The sequence below is a fragment of the Pseudonaja textilis genome, chromosome 1 (genome assembly GCF_049901715.1).
Source record: "Pseudonaja textilis isolate UNSWEBS1 chromosome 1, rPseTex1.2, whole genome shotgun sequence".
Lineage (NCBI taxonomy): Eukaryota > Metazoa > Chordata > Lepidosauria > Squamata > Elapidae > Pseudonaja > Pseudonaja textilis.
In genome coordinates this window covers 9688365-9707943 of record NC_141990.1, presented here as the reverse complement: position 1 = coordinate 9707943, position 19579 = coordinate 9688365, and the positions used below count along the sequence as shown (strand labels likewise).

Below are 19579 nucleotides of genomic sequence, written 5' to 3'. Positions count from 1 at the left end.
GCATGCCCTTGTAGTAGTTGTAACTGGTAGCAGTAGACGTAGTTGTAGAACATGCATTGTTGAGTTGATATTATAGGTGATTGTCAACTTGAAAGAGCATGGTAGTCCAAGGGTAGACATGGTTGACTGGAAGAAGGATAGGCCTCTCTCTGTACAAGAATTTCTGCTAAATTCCTTGGAGCCACAGTACAATGCCCATTAATCTTCTAAACTTGGTCCTACCAAATTTAACTTGATGCGTCATTGTGAGAATCATCAGTGCTGTGATGGCGGTAGTAGTTAATTGACCATGGTAAAATCAATGTTACTTTGTTTTTTGATTATAAAAGAAAAAAAGAGTCAACATTTGAATGATAAGTAAACTTCCTTGTGTGTAGTTCCCACTTAGGTCAGTGGGAGTTACCTACAGGTAAGTGTCTTAGGGTACAAGGCCAAGTTTCACTGCCATAAGCATTGTACAGGCATGGCTTCCACCAGAACGTAACCTGTTTTAATATTAGATTAGAGCTCTGAATCCTTTCTGCAGAACCTAAGCTAGGCTGGGAGAGCAGGAAAACTGCCCATTGGAGATTTAAGTCATGAAGTGTATGTAGGACGACTGTCTGTCAGGCTATGCTGAGGCACAAGGGAATTGGTTTTAGATCCAAAATACAAATTGGACTATATTGCAAATGCAGCCCTTGACACAAGTTATATTCACTCCCTTACCCTTCAGTTCCACAACTTGGATGAATTTTCAGAGGATAATATCTCTTAACTCTACGGGCGAACATTTCATGAGCCGCCAATATTAGGAAATTTCCAGACAAGTATCACCATCTTCATCACTGAGCCTGCAAACCGTCTTTTTCTTTTTGTTCATTTCCTTTCCTCCTTGTCCTTTCTTTTTCTCCTTCTCCTTTCCCCCCACCCCCCTTGCATCGAGTTTTTCGTACTCAGCTTCTCAAAATTGTTTTCCAAATGAGCAGGAGTGGACAAGGTTGGCAGATGGTAATTCAGGTCCTGAATGCCGCATTACATTTGCTTCATGGCAGCTGGTGTTTTGTCAGCCCATCCTACTGAGAGGAGGCATCATACGTGATGGTTCCCCTTCTATCTTGTTCAGCATCTTCCCTGAAGGAACATGGGTGATTTTTAGTGCATTTGCTTCACAGACCATGTGCAGTCTGAAATCTAGGTTGATACACTGAGCTGAAAGAAGCATACCTTAAATATTCTTTCCATGTGCATTTAGAAGCTGCACTTGCCCCCCAAATGACAAACTCTGTCTCTTAGCTGAAGATCTACTCTTCCCTTACCAATAGAATGCAGTTACAAATCTTATATACCAGAGACACAATTATCTACCTTCGCCCTTAGTGAACTAAATCAGGACCTGCTGTTTTCCGTCCAAGGCAAAGGAAATTAAATGGGAAATGTATCTCAAAATTAGCAAAGCAGAAAAGAGTCTGGGAAGTTGCAATTCTTTTTACACGCTTAACCCCGGCACTTGGAAATAATTAATCTTGTCCATCAACACTTCTGTTGTTGGCAAATTACAGGAGTGTTTTTGTCCCCTAAAAAAAAATGGCAAAAGAGTTGGTTTGGATTTGCAGAATGCTGATGGGTGTCTTTGCAGGGACTCGTCGAAATAACTTACAGCCAGGTTGGTTGGTTGGTTTTTGTACAGTGCAGAGCAGTTACCTAGAAGAATACTTTTTACATATTAGCATTTGACTAACTGGAAAATGCATGACCTTTAACCCCAAGCTATTCTAGTAATCCCAACCTAATGTTCCATCTGACAAAAGGTGTTTTTCAACCATATTGTTGTTTAGGAACTGCTAATAATCACAGCAATTGCCAAAAGAAAAAAAAATATTAGACATCATAATGCTGTATTAATTTTGATTCCATCTCATGTTTAAAAGAAAATAGTTGGCTCTACAAATATTTCTATTGACCCCAGCAGACAGAATGACTTTGGAAAAACTCATTCAGAGAAGCACATCTCTCTGTCCCATAGAATAAGAGGCCAATATATATACAGGGTCTCTTTCAGGTCCCAGCAGAGAAAAATAGACCATATACTCTCAGTTCTTATACATCACTTTTATTGATTTAACCCCTTTTTATTGATTTAATCCTTTTGTTGATTCCATCCCTAGAGAAAGACTTTGATGAAAGTTGCTTCATTCATCCCTAAATCAAAAAATACTTTGCTGAATTAGGATGTTGTCCAAAGTCTTTCACAATGGGGTAGCCATAATAAATCTAATAAGTCAATAAAATTACACAAGTAGTGGCCAACATTTATTGACATCTATTCAGAAAGAGTGAGGGGCAGCAGTCTCATCCCTCTTCAGTTGACTCACTGCAAACATCTATGGTCCCTAAACAAAATAATGTAAAGCAGATTTCAGCCTCCACATACCTTGGCATACTATTCCAATTCTCTGGAATCTGGTGCAAATGTAAATCTGTTTCTGACAAAGCCAACTCTAATGATAAGGCCATAGTGAGCTTCTTCCATACTATAGATCAGAGGTGTCAAACTCGCAGGCTGCAAGCCAGATGTGTGATGCGCTGGCCACACCCACCTCCAGTTTAGTAAAGGGGAGGGGGGAAATTGTGATATGTGACGTGATGACATGTCATGAATTTCACATCCCTGGTATAGATAGTCGTTGATATTCAACCATTTGTTCAGTGACCATTCAAAAATTATAACAGTGCTGAACAATGGGACTTAACAACCAGTCCATGAAGTTATAGCTATTGCAGTAATATGATCATGATCCAGGTGCTCAGGCATCCAGCTCGTGAATACGACATCACAGCGAGCCACATGATCATTATTTGCAACTTCCCACAAGCAAAAGCAATGGGAAAGCCACCAGGGAGTATTGCAATTTGCTCCCTGATCCACCCACAGTGCCTGCCCTGCCCACCTGTGTCCCCCACTGGCCCACTCACACTCCCTAGCATCTACCTGCCACCCTTCTTGCAGTACCCACCCTTCTCTAACCAGTTTAGCCTGGAATTCCCATCTCTTCCTTTATGTAGAAAACACTCCTAATTTTAGGATATCATAAATGCACATTATTTTCTGATTTCTTTCTATGCTGCCTTATGTTTTAAGTCTGTCTGTTACATATCATGGTCACAATAGTTATATATATTGACAAAATAGTCTTATAATTAATTAGTACTAAGTATTTGGATTGTTAGTATTCAACTGTTTGCATGGTACTTTTTCATATTTTGAACCCTTTTATTTACAGTTTTTCTATTAATCATCTAGAAATGTTCTATTTATCTACTTTTGAACTTTGCTATCTTTTTTACAAAAACTGTCCAAAGAGCTGGTCAGTAACGGTAATTATGATGCTACAATAGAAAGGCTGAATTCCAAATATCCATCTGCCACAAACATGCTTGCATAAAATTGAGGCAGTTCTCTTTGGTTTTTTTGTCTGTGTTAACATTGAAGTTGCATATTTTAAATCTTAAATTTTGGAGTCCCAAGTTTTATTTTCAGACTTGTGACCTCTATTTTTCTTCTATATCATCTAGTTAGTTCCAGCACATAAAGCTGTAGTCTAGATTGCAACCTGATGGTGGATGTTGTCACAGCAATTGTAGTGCTTAAATTATTTCTTAAAATATATAGATGGAAGATACTACCCAAGAGCTGAATTGCACAGCAGCCTTTTCCAACTTAGGATCTACCAGCCTGCTAGACAAAAGTTGTAGTGTTGTCCATCTAGAGAGACCCAGATTGAGTAAGACCTGAAAGATTTCCAAAGCTCAGCCCAGCTATCTTATCCAAGATGGTTAAGCTAGAGATCTTTGCCAATATATACATTGATCAAGAAGGATTTGGTTATCCTTCAACTGCAGACATGATACCGTGAATTATCTATATGAGTAAGATTCCTTTGTTGTCCTCACGCTGTGGACCTGATGTAGGGACATGCTGGCCAACTTGTTTTAAGCCCCATCATTAATTAAATTTTGGAATTTGTCAGAACAAGATGTGCTACTCTACCAGCTTGACTAGCCTTCAAAAAAGGTTGAACCAACGCAAGGAGATCAAGGTTTTATCCCTGATGGCGGTGGAACTGCCTCTGAAGGCCATCTACAACACTTGGTTTGTCTGATCTTGCACTTGTGGGAAAAACTCTAAGAAAAAAACCAAAATCTTAACTAACAGGAAAAAACTAGTCTGATACCTTATTCCCTAGGTGGTTTTAGAGTCTGGGTTCCCTTTAAGAAGGTCTATGGGGAAACTAACTTAAATTGGAACAATTTCTTCTTGAACCTCACATTGATCAATGGTAATTTGGGGAAGTCCATTACTGAATAGCTCCAAGTTACCTTGTGAGAGATGCAGCTATACAAGTTCTTTTTTGGCCATGCAAACCATTTTCTTTTTCCTTAAAGCTTCCACTCTTATCACACAATGATATGTAATTGTCCACCATTGTGGTACTCAAGTTCTGACCCCTGCTGTAGATATATTTCAGTAGATTCTGTTGATGGGTAAAACATTAGCTTTTAATCACTTTGGGGTTTAATTCAAAAGTCAGGACACTTGACAAATCATTCCCGGCATAATTAGTGGCCAGCCCTGGAGTGCAGACTTAAATATGATATAAGTAAAATCCTTAATGATGCAGGCACTAACTTTTAATAGCCATTTCAATCAGTGGAATTATTGTCAATGGGCAAACACTCCTCCTATGCAATCTGCTCTGACTTGCAGGGTGCCTCATTTCACACACTTCACATGTTTCTGAATAGCCCTGTAACTAAAAAGACCAAAAATCACTACATGATTTTGACTTTGTTCTTAGTAAGCTCTGGAAAAGCTAGTTCACATAACTTATTTTTTTTTCTTGATGGAGCAATGCTGAAGAGTTCCTTTTTCTAGGAAACGGGTAGCTGTTTCCGGCTAGTCCTTCCAAAAATTGCCTCTAATTTAAATTTTCCCCCCTGAATATGGTGATCCTCTACAACGTTGTGTAAGTCCCCTCACAGCAACAAATATAGCAGCTGACCAAACTAGATGGAGTTTACATATAGAAATGGTTTTCCAGTACTATTGGTGCTTTCCAGCCCAGGCAATATCTGTAGTTAGTTTACTTTATTGTCCTTGCACCTTGTACAATGAAATTAAATGCCGTCTTCTAACTATAAAAAATAAAACACAAACACATCCTTCGCATTCTATATTGCATTAATATTGCACTATACAGTAGAATTCAATATAGTTACTGCCCTGGGATAGAAGCTGTTTTTCAGCCTATTTGTCCTTGTTTTTATTATTCTGTACCATCTGCCCAGATGGTAATAGTTCAAAAAAAGGGTTCCCAGGATGAGGTGGATCTTTGAGAATGTTTTGAACTTTCTTAAGGCAGCGGGAGCTATAAAGCTCTTCCAAAGAGGGGAGAGGGCAACCCATGATCTTCTGGGCAATGACGTTAACCCTCTGGAGTGCTTTCCTATCTGCTACTGTGCAATTGGCAAACCATACACAGGTGCAGTCAGTTAAAATACCCTATGGTGCAAGGTAGAAGGTCATCTGTAGCCTTTCATCTCGGAACCATGCTTAACTTGCCTCAAACCATTTAGACCCGGAGGCACGCAGAGATGCAGATAGATTATCAGATTATGCAGGAGAATCATAGACTTAGAGGGAATCTTAGAGACTTCTATTTCAATTCCTTGAAATAGAAAGAATTTCAGACCATTTCAGGCAGGAATCCTCAGACCATCCAAGTGAAATGGCTGTCCAATCTTTTCTTGAAAACCTCCAGTAATGGAGCACCCATGATTTCAGGAAACAGGCTGTTCCATTGCTTAATAGCTTTTACACTCCTCCTCTTGGGTTTGGATCTTCCTCTGTAAAGCCTCTACCCATAGATCCTCTTTTACCTGTCTTAAGTTTGGGTACTCTGGAGAGTAAACCCATCTCCTCTGCTTGGTGACATGCCTTCATATATTAGAAAATTGCTATCATGCCTTCCCTTTTTCTTTTTCAGATTTAACATAACCAATCGCCTTAACTGCTCTTTGTAAGGTTTGGCCTCGAAGCCCACCTGCACTCTTCTTCATTGTGACCAGAACTGGGGAGTATTTCAGGGTCAGTCTTACCAGTACAGCATAAAGTGATGCTAACTCTTTCCTTGATCTTGCCCTTTGTATCTCGGTTAGCACAGTCCAAACTCCAGTGGATGTTTTGGCAGCTGTGGCACATTGCTGACTCGTGCATAATCTGTGGTCTACCGAGACATCCAGATTCTTGTGGCAAGTACGACTGCTAAGCTAGGAATCCATCTTATACCCATGCATCTGGAGTTCCCTGCCTAGGTGCAGTGCCTTGCATTTCTGACCACTGAAGAATATTTCTTGAATTGGGCTCAGTGCTCAAATCGATCAAGATGCTTTTGCATCTTGAGCCTGTGTTCTGGGATATTAACAATCCACGCGACTCCAGCTTTGTATCACCCGCAAATTTTATGCATCACTTCTCTTCCCTCATATAAGTCATTAGTTTTAAAGTACCAGAATTAAAGACCGTGCATTGACTACAGTTGTTTACCCAGCTGTGCATCTATCGGGTAATGGAACTACTATATAGTAGTCATGCCACATTATTCCAGTTTAAGAAGGAGGCTGTGTCTCCTTTGAGGGGTCCTTGGTGCTCTCTGAGCTTGCTTGTTTTCTTGAAGACATTTCATTACCCAAACTAAATAACATCATCAGTGCTTAGTGGGTCTCCTTTATCAAATGCCTAACTGAAGTCTAAGCACAGTACAGCCACAACATTGCTTTGGGCCAGCTACTTCAGTCCAAATTACACCTCTTCATTTCAGTCTTGCTAGAGTGAATGTCTGGGATGGTAAATACGACATCTTTAAATCTAGATCTTTCATGACATTTCTATCTAGATGAAAAACAACGGGGGGGGGGGTGTTTGCTGGGAACTGCCCTTAACATTTAGGAACAGCCTAAGGACCAGAAGATAAAAGGAGTGCCTTTAGATTGTTGTTGTTTTCCTGGAATTTGGGGAAGGAGTTTTGAATTCTTCTCATGTCTTTAATGCTGTATCAAACCTATTTTAGGACTTGCATTTTTTTTTTTATGCAGAACCTTCCTAAAAAAGGCAGAAAACCGCAGTACAATTTTCAACATTCATTACCAGAGGAAGCTCCTGAGATCACACAAAGAAGCCATTGTGGATCTTTGTACTGAAAAATACTCTGTACACCCAAAAGTCCAGCCCAACGCTTTAGCCTCAGAAGCCAATTGATTGATTGCTGTTTATTATTTGTTTCCCATTTTTTACACTGGCGTGGCAATTTTACACTAGCTCAGCAATTTTAGAGCTTTAATTGAAGCCTTTGTTATTCACTACTTTTTATCACACGCTATGATTTTCTTTCACCAAATGATTCCAGAGAGTCACCCTCGTGTGCTGTTTTTCTGATTGTTGCTTTGAGACTCGTGTTTTGGCCTTTCAGTCCTGTAGGCCTAACCCTGTTCTCAGGGAAGACATCCCGCTCCCACCTTCAGACAACAACAGAAACCCTATAAAAACATCTCTGGAGTCTCTTTGAAATTGTACTTGTGTGGTTGTGAGGGCAAAGACAGTGGAACTGTGCCTTTGAATTATTTCATAATATTTTTATTGGGATTTTTATTTCAGAAACACTGTGGCAGCCCCTTTCTTCTAATTATAGCTACCAAAGCACCCCAGTGGGTGGCCTAGAAAACATCCCTAATCCTGTGTCCCAATTCAGGTTAGACTGCGAAACCTATCACTCCAATCAGCACAGGTAATGGGGGTTTATAGCCAAATCCTATTGTCTTCCATGGTTTCCTAATGTTGCATCTGGAAAATGCTAGGATGTAGGAGACTGGTCTATGGGAAATATCTTCTGCTGGAAGGAGAGAGAAAATGCTCATCTTCTAGTGGTCTCCTCTTTCCCCCCCTCAAAAAAAAAACTGATGGCCAAAGCCCACCTGTACATTTTGTTCCCTAGAGTAGATGGCCAGAGACTTCTTCGAAAGCTCACAGCAAATCTCAAAGAGAATAATGTCCTCTTCTTTCTTCCTATATCTCCTTTTTAGTTTGAGATGGGTTGGTTTGTTTCTTTGGAATGTTTTAAAGGCAGTGTTGATTCCTGGCAGCTGCTGGACAAATCCCTGCAGTTTTCCTCCTTGCTAAGCTGAGAGAGAGTTACTAGCCACAGGTTACCCAACTGGTTTCGTGCCTGAGCGAGAGTGAAACACACAGTCTCCAGTTTCTGAACCTGATGCCTCAATCTCTTCATCAAACTGCCTCTTATTCAAAGACTCACATCCTTTAATCCAAGAGAGTGCAGTTAGTTCTTGAATACTTGATCATAATAAGTAATTATTAGTTCTTTGTTGTCGTTTTTAATTTGGGAACTACCCCAGTTTGGAGAAGCTGATATTTTCCGTGCCCTTTTAAATTAGAGGAGTTTTCATTCCTATACTTGATTGCCATTAGATCAGGTACTCATACTTTCATTGCACACTTCCGTCTTTATCACACTCACTTTTGTAACACCTGTGTAAGACAAATTTTAATTTCTCCATGGCCACTTGTAGAAGGCCAGCTTGTCCCAATGCTTCTTTTGGAGACCTACAAAAACAGAAACGTTCAGATCAAAATGAGCCAAATCATTGTCCTCCTTGACTATGAAAACCACGTGGGGAATTTCATATTGAAAATGAGTGCGTTTGGTTCTATGCACCCAACCAGAGACTGAAAATTTGATGCGCCACAATCCTAGGGAAAGCCATTCCCTAACAATGAGCATTGGAAATTAACATAACGGCTGAACAAAGTCTCTACTTTAAGTTGCCTATTTTTCTACTATTGTACAAAAGGGTTCAATTTAAAATATAACAGGGATGATAGCCTGTTAATGTGTTACAGTGGGAGGCCAGAATTTCAGTTACCATAGCAATGGAGTTCGGTTCATTTGTTTTGTAGATGAATAATTACTACGCAATTAGAGTAGGCTAAAAATAAAGGGGCTCTTTCTTCCCAGTCCCTCATTAATATTAATAAAAGGCCTGTCCAGGCTGTGATAAACAATTAATGCAAATCTGGTCACCAATGGTTAAAAAAAACTAGGAATAGACATATGAGTGAAAAAGTAAAATGTGGAGTTAAAAAGAAAAATTGTTTATTTAGCGGCTTTGTAATAAATAGCAAGGCTTATTCTGTGCTGGATCATTACTTTGCTTTTAATAAAAAGAAGGTAGCTGAAAATAGAGAGGCTAGATGTCAAAGGTATGTGATAGGCCCCAATCACAGAGCTACTCAGTGCTTTTTTGTTTTGAATTCAAGGCAAAACTTGTGAGATCTTGTTAAATAGAAGTAGACAAGAATCAATTCACAACGTTAATGAGAAAGGCAAACGATTGGCTCTGGAGTGGAAGGGAAAGAATCTAGGCAACCTAAGGTTTTTACAGAAGTAATTTGAAGAGAGGCTGAGATTGTTCACTGTAATGAAGGTTTGTGCTGTCTCTTTTGCACGGGCCTGTTTGTTCGTCTGCTTATGTTCCTGCCAGAGATATTTCTTGCTGTTGAGCAAACTTAGGCAATAAAGTTGTTTGCTATCTAGCTTCTGTTAGGGAAGCTATTGTCAGTTTGGCTGAGTTCAAAAGCAAGACTTAGAAAAGTTAAAAGAGAGACCCACTTGAGGAAAGATGCATGGGTCATATAGACACCATAAGAACTGCTGGAAATCCACTTTACTTCTATAGGCTATTAGAACAGAATCTTGAAAGCTTGTAAGTGTTTCTCTATCCCTTCCTCTTATATCAAAACATGTCAAGGTGTGGCAGGCATGCGTTCCTCACACCTTCTTGCTTTTTCCAAGCCAACAATTGCCACATATTTTCAAGATAATTTCTTCTTTACATAATGGGCCCATAGATAAAAATTAAAACATAGTGAAACAAAGGGCCACACTGCCAAAAAAAAAAAGGACAAATCAATGATGGCTCCTAATAAAACTGTCAGCTCATAATACGAAGCAAATGCAGAAATAAAAGGAACAGAAAATATGACTTGACAGTTGAAAGAAATAATGTAGATATCCCCCCAAAATGTATTTTCAGTCAAGCTCAACTCTTAGTGACAATATGGCCGCAGGCATTCATGTTCTCTAGGTAACAATATATACTGTAAGTGATTTGATCTTGCCAACTTCCAGAAGCTTTATCAAGTTGTTCCCAGTTTGCCAACATCGCTAGGGTTTCCCGATTGCCTCCATTTAAGTACTAAATCTGCTTAGTATTTCTGGAGTTAGCTGAAGTTGCTTAGGTGCTTCCACCCGTATTGAACAAAATGAACAGTCCTGGTTTGAAAAGTGAGATCATGAGGAAGAAAAATGAATGCTAGACATACAGAGAACTGCTTTTATTAAAGTTATGTCCTTTAAAGAGAGCCTGTGGTGTAGCGGTTAAGGCTACTTCTGGTTCCACCTTAGTCCCAAGGCCATCTGGGTGATCTTAGGCCAGTCACTCTCTTTCAGTCCTAGGAAGATAAAGTCTCAAACCACCTCTTTCTGAGAAAACACTTATGTGTGGCACTTGGATCAATTTCAGAGTCCCCTTAATTTCATAAAAATGACACCTGGTAAGAGGCTTGTTCCCTGCATATTGCTTCTTGGGAGACATAGAAGATGATGAAAGAGATTATTACAAGGAGAATGTGACCCTTAACAGGGGTGTGGGGGAACCTGTCCACTTCAAAGAAGACAAGGGAGGATAAGACATGAAGGGCTGAATGTCTGGATTTGATTTCCCAGGTGCTTTATACAAGTCATTTCTAAGGGTTCAGAAGAAAAGTATTAAGAATAACTATAATACAGATGAGGATTGGATCTGATCAGTGGTGATGTATATACCACAGCAATTAAAAAAAATACGTTTTGCTCTGATTGTACACTGTTGATTGAATAACATGCCCCTGTACCAGTATTATACCGATTTCATTCAGCAATGTGTCCATTGTTTGGGCTATGCATCTTAGATAAAAGCATGGGTATTGTGTTGTACTTGAGCTTTTGGGGACAGTTTCATGTTTTGCCCATTCGGATGTGATAGTACCTGTAACTCTTTGCCCCATTTCTTGCCTGATGGATCCCTCCCTGGCTTGGCAGATAAGGACCTCAAGAACACTATTTGGCCGGTGATTTCTGAGATTATTAGGACCTTTTTGGGGCAGATAGTGATGAGGCTCTTTTTAAGAAACATTTTAAGAAACTATCACTAGTGCAAGCCATCTTGGACAACTATTGGCTTATGCTCATCAATCCATCTCTAGCAGGGAGAAAAGACAGAGGCCCTGCAGTTCCGCGGTCTCTGAGAGAACATGAATTATCTGGGTCATTTCCAGTCTCAATTTACATTTGGCTCTTGCACAAAGGCAGCCTTACTCATTCCAAGAGACGTTCTCTGCTGTACTGGAAATGAGACGAGGAAACCGCGATTTTGTTGATATTCCTTGCTCTCTTAGGGACTTTTGATGCTGTTCATCCTACTGTCATTTTGAGAGATGTGCAAAAGCTGAGGATTTGAGGTGTGACATTGCAATAGTTTCACTCCTATCTTTGTAAAAGGTGGCACTGATTCTACAATTCTTGTAGAATCCAATATATCTCCCGTATTAATTAATGTCTCTACAAATCTACTGGAAAGAAGAATCATCTGTTTTGCATTTGCTGGCTTTTGAAAACTTCCGGCGTAGTTGTTCTAGATCATTTCAGACTGATAGCATAGAGCTTGGGGATGAAATCTCTTTTATCCTCCAAAACTACTTGCCAAAAAAAAAAAATGTTACCGCTTTTGTAAGGCTGACATTTGTTTGTTGTTAAGGATGTCATTAGAAGCAGAAGGCAGAGACCACCTTGCTTGGCTAATTACTGCCATGCACAAAGACCACTTTGAACTTCAAGGACACGCAGTTATTAGCATTTACATCAAAAATGGATTAAACTTCTGTGCTTTTATAATGATTAAAGATGAACCCCTCAAGTGGAAAATCTTTTGTCGAAAGCTGCGAGAAAAAAAATTGGCTCCTTGATTGCTCTTTCTCTTGGCAAAATTTGGTCCAGTCTTGAGTGTGATGGGATTGGCTTCTTGTGCGGATGTCGTTGTGTAATATTTCTGATAAGGAGAAATTTCTAAATACTGGTTTTGTGTAAAACATCCTCATTTTGATGAGAGGTACGCTTATTTGCCATCAAGAGCAATTGTAAGCCCTAGAAAAATGATTTTGATTGATTTTAGTTGGTTTAAAAAGAAAACCTGTGTCCATCAAGTATTGTGTGGATGTGTCCCCAATCACTTGTTAGCACTCTTTTATCAGTTGCTCAAATTTAAATTTTGCTAAAGCATCTATTAAAGAGATTGCTTTATTGCTATTGTTAGCAATAGCTGCATTTTTTAATAATTGCTTTAGAAGAACTCTTGTGACCTGGCTTAACAAAGCAACATTTCTTTTGCACTCTCTCTGCAGCAGAATTGCTTTGTCTTAGTAGAGCTTTGGAGTAATGCCAGATGCTATTTATTTTATGACAAATTAGCTAAGAATAATTTATCACTATAATAAATGCTGATCCAACTTCAGAAAAACCACACAAGGAAGAATCACGGTCCAATAATTAACTCCTTTCTTCTCTACCAGATTGCCGTTTTGGACTCTGAGCCAAACATTGGTAGATGGAACTTGACAGCTTGCAATATGAATTTCTTTTTGTCCATTTCTACAATTCATTAACCTATACTTTATGCAAAATACTTTTAACACAGTTGTCCTGCAAGAATCTATAAGAAAACACAGACCTTTCTGACCTAGATCTTCAGTCAATCAGTTATATTACCAAAATATGCTTTCTGTCAGACTCCCATTAACTTGAATTCCATCTCTGTAAATGCTCCCCTGTTCCTCCAACATTATGAACTCCAAATCAGCAGCCGAGCAGCTCTCTGAAGGGCTTAGCTATTCAAAAACACAAGGTGTATGGTAGAAAGTAAACTAAGATACTTTTGAACAGTGCCAGTTGTTTCAGTTGTAGATCTTCAATTTTATCTCAGGAGCGAAATGCAAAAAGAACATTTCTGCAGGTGTAAATGAATGCTACTTACAGTAATCTTAGCTTTAAATTATTCCAACACATTTTAAGGCTGACATGCAGAATAATATATGATGATACATATTTATAGATTTTTTTTCTGCCCTGTGGTACAGTGAGCTTGTAGTGTTGCTCACAAGCAAGCCAAAGATTTGAGTGGGGAGGTAGCTCAGTTCCTGGAGTTCATCATTTCCTTAAGACAACAGTGATAATGACCACTCCCCTTTGACTTTGTTAGCAACCTATCACATCCACAAAGAAGCAGTGTCAGAGCTTCCTCAACAATAAAGTGCCACTAAAGGAGTTCAGAGACAGCCAGTGGAAAGGACATCAAAGATCAACAAGGTACTAACTTGTAATCTTTGTTTAGCCACTGCTTCAAAAAAGGACAGTTTGTAAGTATGATAATAAACAATTTATTTTCCAACAAATGCACAACAAAAGCCTTCAATGTGAAACTGGTTAAGGTCTGGTCTGTTTCAGGCAGCAGCTGCACGTCCGGAGGAAGGTTCTAACCTAATTAAGGTCACAAAGCTGAGCTTGTTAACTTGTGGTTAGCACTTTTCAGGGAAGCATCTGGATGATAAAACACCAGTCAGTGATCTTTGCAGGATTTTTTCTCTTTCTCTCCCTCTTTCTCTGTCAGTTATGTGTTCATTTAGTGACCATTTTGTTTAACAACCAAGTTGCTGGAATAATTTTCAGTCACTAAATGAGAACTACCTGTATTTTGGTAGCATGGCTTAAATTGATATGTATTTTCCCCTCCAAACAGTTGAAGGCCTTGGATGCCTGGTCTACAGGGCTCTGTGAAAACCCCTAGTTCTTGGCCAACAAAGCCGCATGTGTTTGGGGTGCTTTTTGTTCAAGTGCTTCAGTGTTTCTTACATTCTATTTTCTGAATAAGCCCTGGAGAATTTAGTTCCACCTTTGCACTGCAGCTGTACATTTGCAACCAAATTGCAAGGGAAGTGAAGAGCAGCCGCTGATCTTTGAAGTCTAAAAGTTGGGGAAGGCAACAGCAGACTTCCCACTTGCTTGTCTACCCAACATTACATGTGCTAAGTGTCAGAGCTCCTTGTTCAACATAGTCTCCCTGATGTACACATTACAGCATGCAACTTATGCCTCCACTTTCATCTGTATCGGCAGCATTAAATATTATTATATCATTTACTCTCTCGAGCAAGAAGATGTTGTTTGGCAGCTTGTTCTATGAATTTTTCATAAAGATAAAAAGCAGCCTAATCTTGTGAGCTTTAACTCTCAGTACCAGTAATGGCTTTGATTTAAAACATTTTGTCTTAATGATAGTTATATTGAAAATTTCCTGCTGCTTTCAAGCACACATGGCTATTATCATAAACACTGATGGTGCAAAGGCTGCCAAATTGCATGTGGTTGCTTATGGCAAGTGTGAGGAGAGATTCAGAGACTGAGAGCTATGTCAGCAGCTTGTTGTCAGTGTGGTCTTCCTTGCCAAAAAGCATTACAACAATATGGGGTCTTCCTCAATCTTGCTTTGTCCTCCAGCAGTGGTCCAGGGGCTTCACATTCCTCTTTTGAGCAAATCACTTGCACAGTCGTGTGCGTGCATGTTTCCATTGGTGATAGGGAAAAGGAAGCTACTAGAATATTCAATAACAGAGTTGGAACAGACCTTCTAGTCCCTATACTATTCTGAACAAGTGGTTGTCCAGTGCCTTCTTGAAAACCTCCAGTGATGGAGCACCCACAACTTCTGAAGGCAAATTATTCCACTGATTGTTCTCACTGCCAAGAAGTTTTTCCTTAATTCTAGGCTGGATCTCTTTTTAATGATCTTCCACCTATTACTTCTCATTCTGCCCTCAGGTGCTTTGGAGAATTGACCCCCCCTCCTCTCTGTGACAATCCCTCAAAAGGAGACTCCAGAGGAAACCAGAATTCAGACAGTGAAAATTACATATAATGACTACTGACAGAAGAGTTAACTTGTTGGGCAGACGCAGGGGAAAATTTTAGGTTGTGTCTATGCAATCTCTATTTGTTAGGCTTGTGCTGAGCTAAGATTGGAACACCCACTTTTTAAGTGTCCCCTGGAGGTCCCTAGGAGTCGTCTATAGATGTAAACAGTTCCCCAGTTGAGACTATTATTTTCATCCATCTGAGTAGACATATCCCATGTGGCAGCATGATCTTAAAAAAGCAACCTATAAGCAATTTGGTGGTCCCAAGAGCTAATGCAATTGAAAAGAGAAATAGTTGAAATCGAGTCTGTCAATTCTTTCAGGAACATAAGGCAGGACCAAAAGGTACTACTTGATATAAAAGCTGGCATGGAAATAATTCTGACTAGTTAATTTTGACTCAAATGTACTTATGGGAGATGGGAATTATTTGTACATGTGTTTATGAGATTTAAATAACTATTTATGAGACTTGTTTACAAATTATAAAGCCAATGCATCCTTTGAATACAGTACAACGTGGATTTAGAAAAAGAGAAATGTTTCAGTAGCATAATTAAATGAAAGCAGAAAGGAAGTACTATTCCAAATTGTTCACTTCCCTCCCCCCCCCCACCAAAAGAACGTATTACGTATTTTTCCCTGTTCTGATCTTTCCAGGATTGTCATTTGATTTTTTTTTTTACTTCAACATCACATGACTGGGCTGCTAACTATATAAGAACAACCAGGGGTGGCATTCAATTTTTTTAACAACCGGTTCTGTGGGCGTGGCTTAGTTGGTGGGCATGACTTGGTGGTCATGTGACTGGCTGGGTGTGGCCAGCTCGATATCACTCACATCGAGGCACGCATCTCCTCGCCTGGCCTCTCATGACTGTGGGGATGCTGCAACAGTCGTAAGTGTGAAAAATGGTCATAAGTCACTTTTTTTTCAGTGCCATTGTAACTTTGAATGGTCACTCCACACAAGCAAAGTACCAGCAAAGGAGGGGAAAGAACTCCAGAGAGGTTCCTGAGACAGGAAGTCTAGTCCTGCTAAGAATGTAATAAGGGTTAACGGAGAGGCAGTTTCTGTAAGCAACCCCAGAATGTTTCCTTCCTGCCTTTCTTACAGGATTAGGCCAGTAATTAGAAGAAATTACCAGTTCTCTGAACTGCTTAGAATGTTAACGACCGGTTCTAGCGAATTGGTGCAAACCGGTAGAATCCCACCCCTGAGAACAACACAAATTACAACAAAATAAGGAGAAAAACTGTAGTGAACAAAATTGCATATCCCGGAAATTACATGGCATTTGACAAACATATCTAATGAGGGGCTTCATCACCCTACCTCAAGGTCGGGACTTTTAATGCGTTCCAGAAAGCTATCAAGGGGACCTTATTCCAGAGGACAGATGTCAGCCTTGACCAGACTATGAAATCAATTCCACAGGGAGGTTTAGTGAGATTAGCTATAATAACAGAATATTGCAAGTCTGATTATATTTAGCCTTCTCCTCCTTCTCCTCCTCCTCCTCCTTCAGGGAATAAGGGAAGCCCTGTTCAAGCAGCTTCCTAACATTTTCTGGACTTAAAAATGATTTTGTTCTTTTTGCCTAGGCAAAAAAAAAACAAATCTTCATCAAGGACAATTTCCCTAGTCTCTACACCTGGCACCACCATGGAGAAGGCACATTTCCTCTGTCCCCAAAGTTGAAACTTGAAATCAAGGGGACCCAGAACTTACCCACTTCGTTGGCTCTTAAATGTATGGGAGCTAGTCCTTCAGATAATCTGGCCCTATGTCCTGAAGGGCTTTATAAACGATAGCCAACACTTTGAATAATATTGGCAATACTTGACCTTCAACCAACAGATGTCCTTACCCAGCAGTTACATAGAGAAGCTCTTCAGCTGCTACTGCTGATTACAAGAGCAATAGCAGTGTGTACATTTTCCATCCAGGTGTTAAATAATCAGCCATTCTTGTGCATCACAAATTTGCTTAAACTCGGGGAATAAACGGGTAACCTGTTTCATTAAAGTCTATGCAAAAGTATATTTCACAAACTACTTGAGAATTGTTCTTCAAAAATTAAGATTCCACACACACACACACACACACACCCCATGCACCATTTTGAGTTTAAATTAAATATCCGAAATCTGACCAAATTGTAGCATTTATCATTTTGGGCCAGAGTGTGTTTTCTCCCTTTTTCTAAGATAAAAAAGGAGCTCAGCTTCATCTATGATTTTTGTTCTTGATGTATTTATTTTCTCAGAAGTTCTCCATCTTGAGATTATATGCAGGTTCAGAAAATTCACCTTTCCCTTTTTTTTACTCTGACTCAAATCAATTGATTGAAGGTGAAGGCACCTTAAACTGACACATCTTATTAAAGCAATAATGGTCATTACTGTTCTAAGTATGACTTGAGAAGGAGAAGTTCTCTTCCTGTGGTTTGTGAGATAGTATAGTAAACTAACTGCAGTGCCTAAATGATATAGCATTAAAAGAGGATGTCTTGGAGAATCCAGAACGTCAGGGCAATCGAGGTAAGCTAAATCAGGCGAAGGATATATTTACTATATGTGGTTAAGAAAGGTTTGTGTTCACACATTGACTTAAGCACATGTTTTGGGTAGGGATATTATGGATGTCTAAATGCATATTTCATATGAATCTGTATATGTGGATAAATGGGAGATTTTCTGTAGGCAAGGGACAAGGAAATTTTCACAGGCATTGAAAATTAGCTTTAATTAGCTTTTTCCTTCAGTTCTCTATTGCAATGTATTCCATATTATTTTAATCAGTAGGGCCAATATTTCATTCTCATGCATCATTTTTCCTGCTCTGGAAAAAGGCTTCTAGTAAACCAGGTGGTGAGTTTCCTTGTTTTATATACCCAGTCTTATTTTTCTATCAGCAAAATTGAGTAAAAACAGCAAGGGTATTGGGAACATGTATGAACCATTCTGTTTTCAAAACACTACTTTTTAATATTTGTCTTGTGTTTCGATGATTATAACTGTAAAAAAAAAAGTACATTTTTAATATTGAAAATCAGCACCAATCTAGTATCTGCAATGATAGAGTCACTGTATCTCCAGGGATCCCCGATTATGGTTTCTATTCTCCGCCCGGTGACCAACGGGCTCCATTATCGTATGCGGACTATGATTCCATGGGGCCTCGGGTGGCTCAGATGCTTCGTAGCGAGCACCCTGCTTCAGCGAGTAACTCCCCCCTCCACCACCTTCCCAGCCCGGATCAGTTTAAAAGCCCAGGTTTGTATGGAATTTCATTCCTTTGGGGAAGCAAACAATGCAATACAATTATGGTAACAGCATCTCTCATTTTTTTTTTTGGCATACAGAAGAAAGTTTGCATGGCTATCAAAGTTCATCCGTACATATTTCTGTTAGTTTCAGAATTTGGATCAATTTTCCTTAAATTCTGAATTGTGACATGTCTTTCAACAGTTGGTCCAAATGCGATAAACATCTTGGTAGAGGCATAATGCCTGACAGGAGAATGGTTGGCAAGATGCAGAGGGCCATTGCATGAGTGCATTTTATGTGGAGAGGATTTCCGTTGTCATGCCCTCAGATAAGATGTGGCCTCCTTCCATGGAATTGGATCTGTAGTCTTGGAAGAGTCCAATGGAAAATGCAAGAGGCCTTGACTTTTTTCAAGTCCTGTTTTTGATCCCAGTGAAGTTGCTGCACTTTTTTTAAACTTCATAAAGATATTCCATTGATTGTACTGGTATGTGATCCAAGAGATTTACGTTTGAAAGGATCTATTTGCTTCCTTCAGGTTGCCTATAAAGAAATGGAGAATATAAATAATATAGGTTGACTTTTGTTTGTGTGTGTGTGTGTGTGTTTGTGCTTAATGAGATCAAGCAACATTAGAAAATAATGAGGAAGGTTCTCCAGAACTCTTACCACTGACCGGATATTAAATCAAAGACAAGAACAAAAGTTGACTGAAGTTCAGTTAGTTTTTTTCTTGAGAATTTTTGACTTTCTTTCCACTTAAGTCTTAGATAATTGGTTTTGAAATGTGACATATTATAACATTTACAGTCTCACCCAGAAAGATCCTCCATTGCCTTTATTTGTCTGTGGGACTTTTTCCTTTACTCATTCCAGTTTATACTTGGTGCACAGAAGTCATCAAAATAAGTTGATTGCATCATCTAACCATAGTTTGTTCTTTTTTCCAAAGAAAAAAGGAAATAAGAATCTGAAACTAAATTGTTTGAAATAACGATAGTTTAAACTAACCACAGTTCCGTGTTTGGACAAATGATAAGCTATATCTGTTTGAAAAAAGAAATGGATGAATGCAAACATAATCTCTGAGTGACAGGAGAAAGAAGGGGAAATTGACAGATATTTAAGGTTCATGTCATAAAAGTAAAGGTTCGGATATCATTTGGTCCAAGACTCACCCAGTCCAGGAAT

General features: G+C 39.3%; 1 protein-coding gene across 21 annotated transcripts in view; it reads left to right on the top strand.

Annotated features, from left to right (window-relative positions):
• Positions 1–19579, top strand: part of MSI2 (musashi RNA binding protein 2) — a 568377-nt gene that overhangs the window by 521789 nt on the left and 27009 nt on the right. For 10 of the 21 annotated variants that reach the window (XM_087925606.1, XM_087925572.1, XM_087925597.1 and 7 more), the window contains one exon: positions 18218–18394. The exons of the other annotated variants lie outside the window; for them this stretch is intronic. In XM_087925606.1, coding sequence (XP_087781732.1) covers positions 18218–18394 — 177 coding nt within the window. The remainder of the gene's footprint in view (positions 1–18217; positions 18395–19579) is intronic. 21 annotated transcript variants of the gene reach the window in all.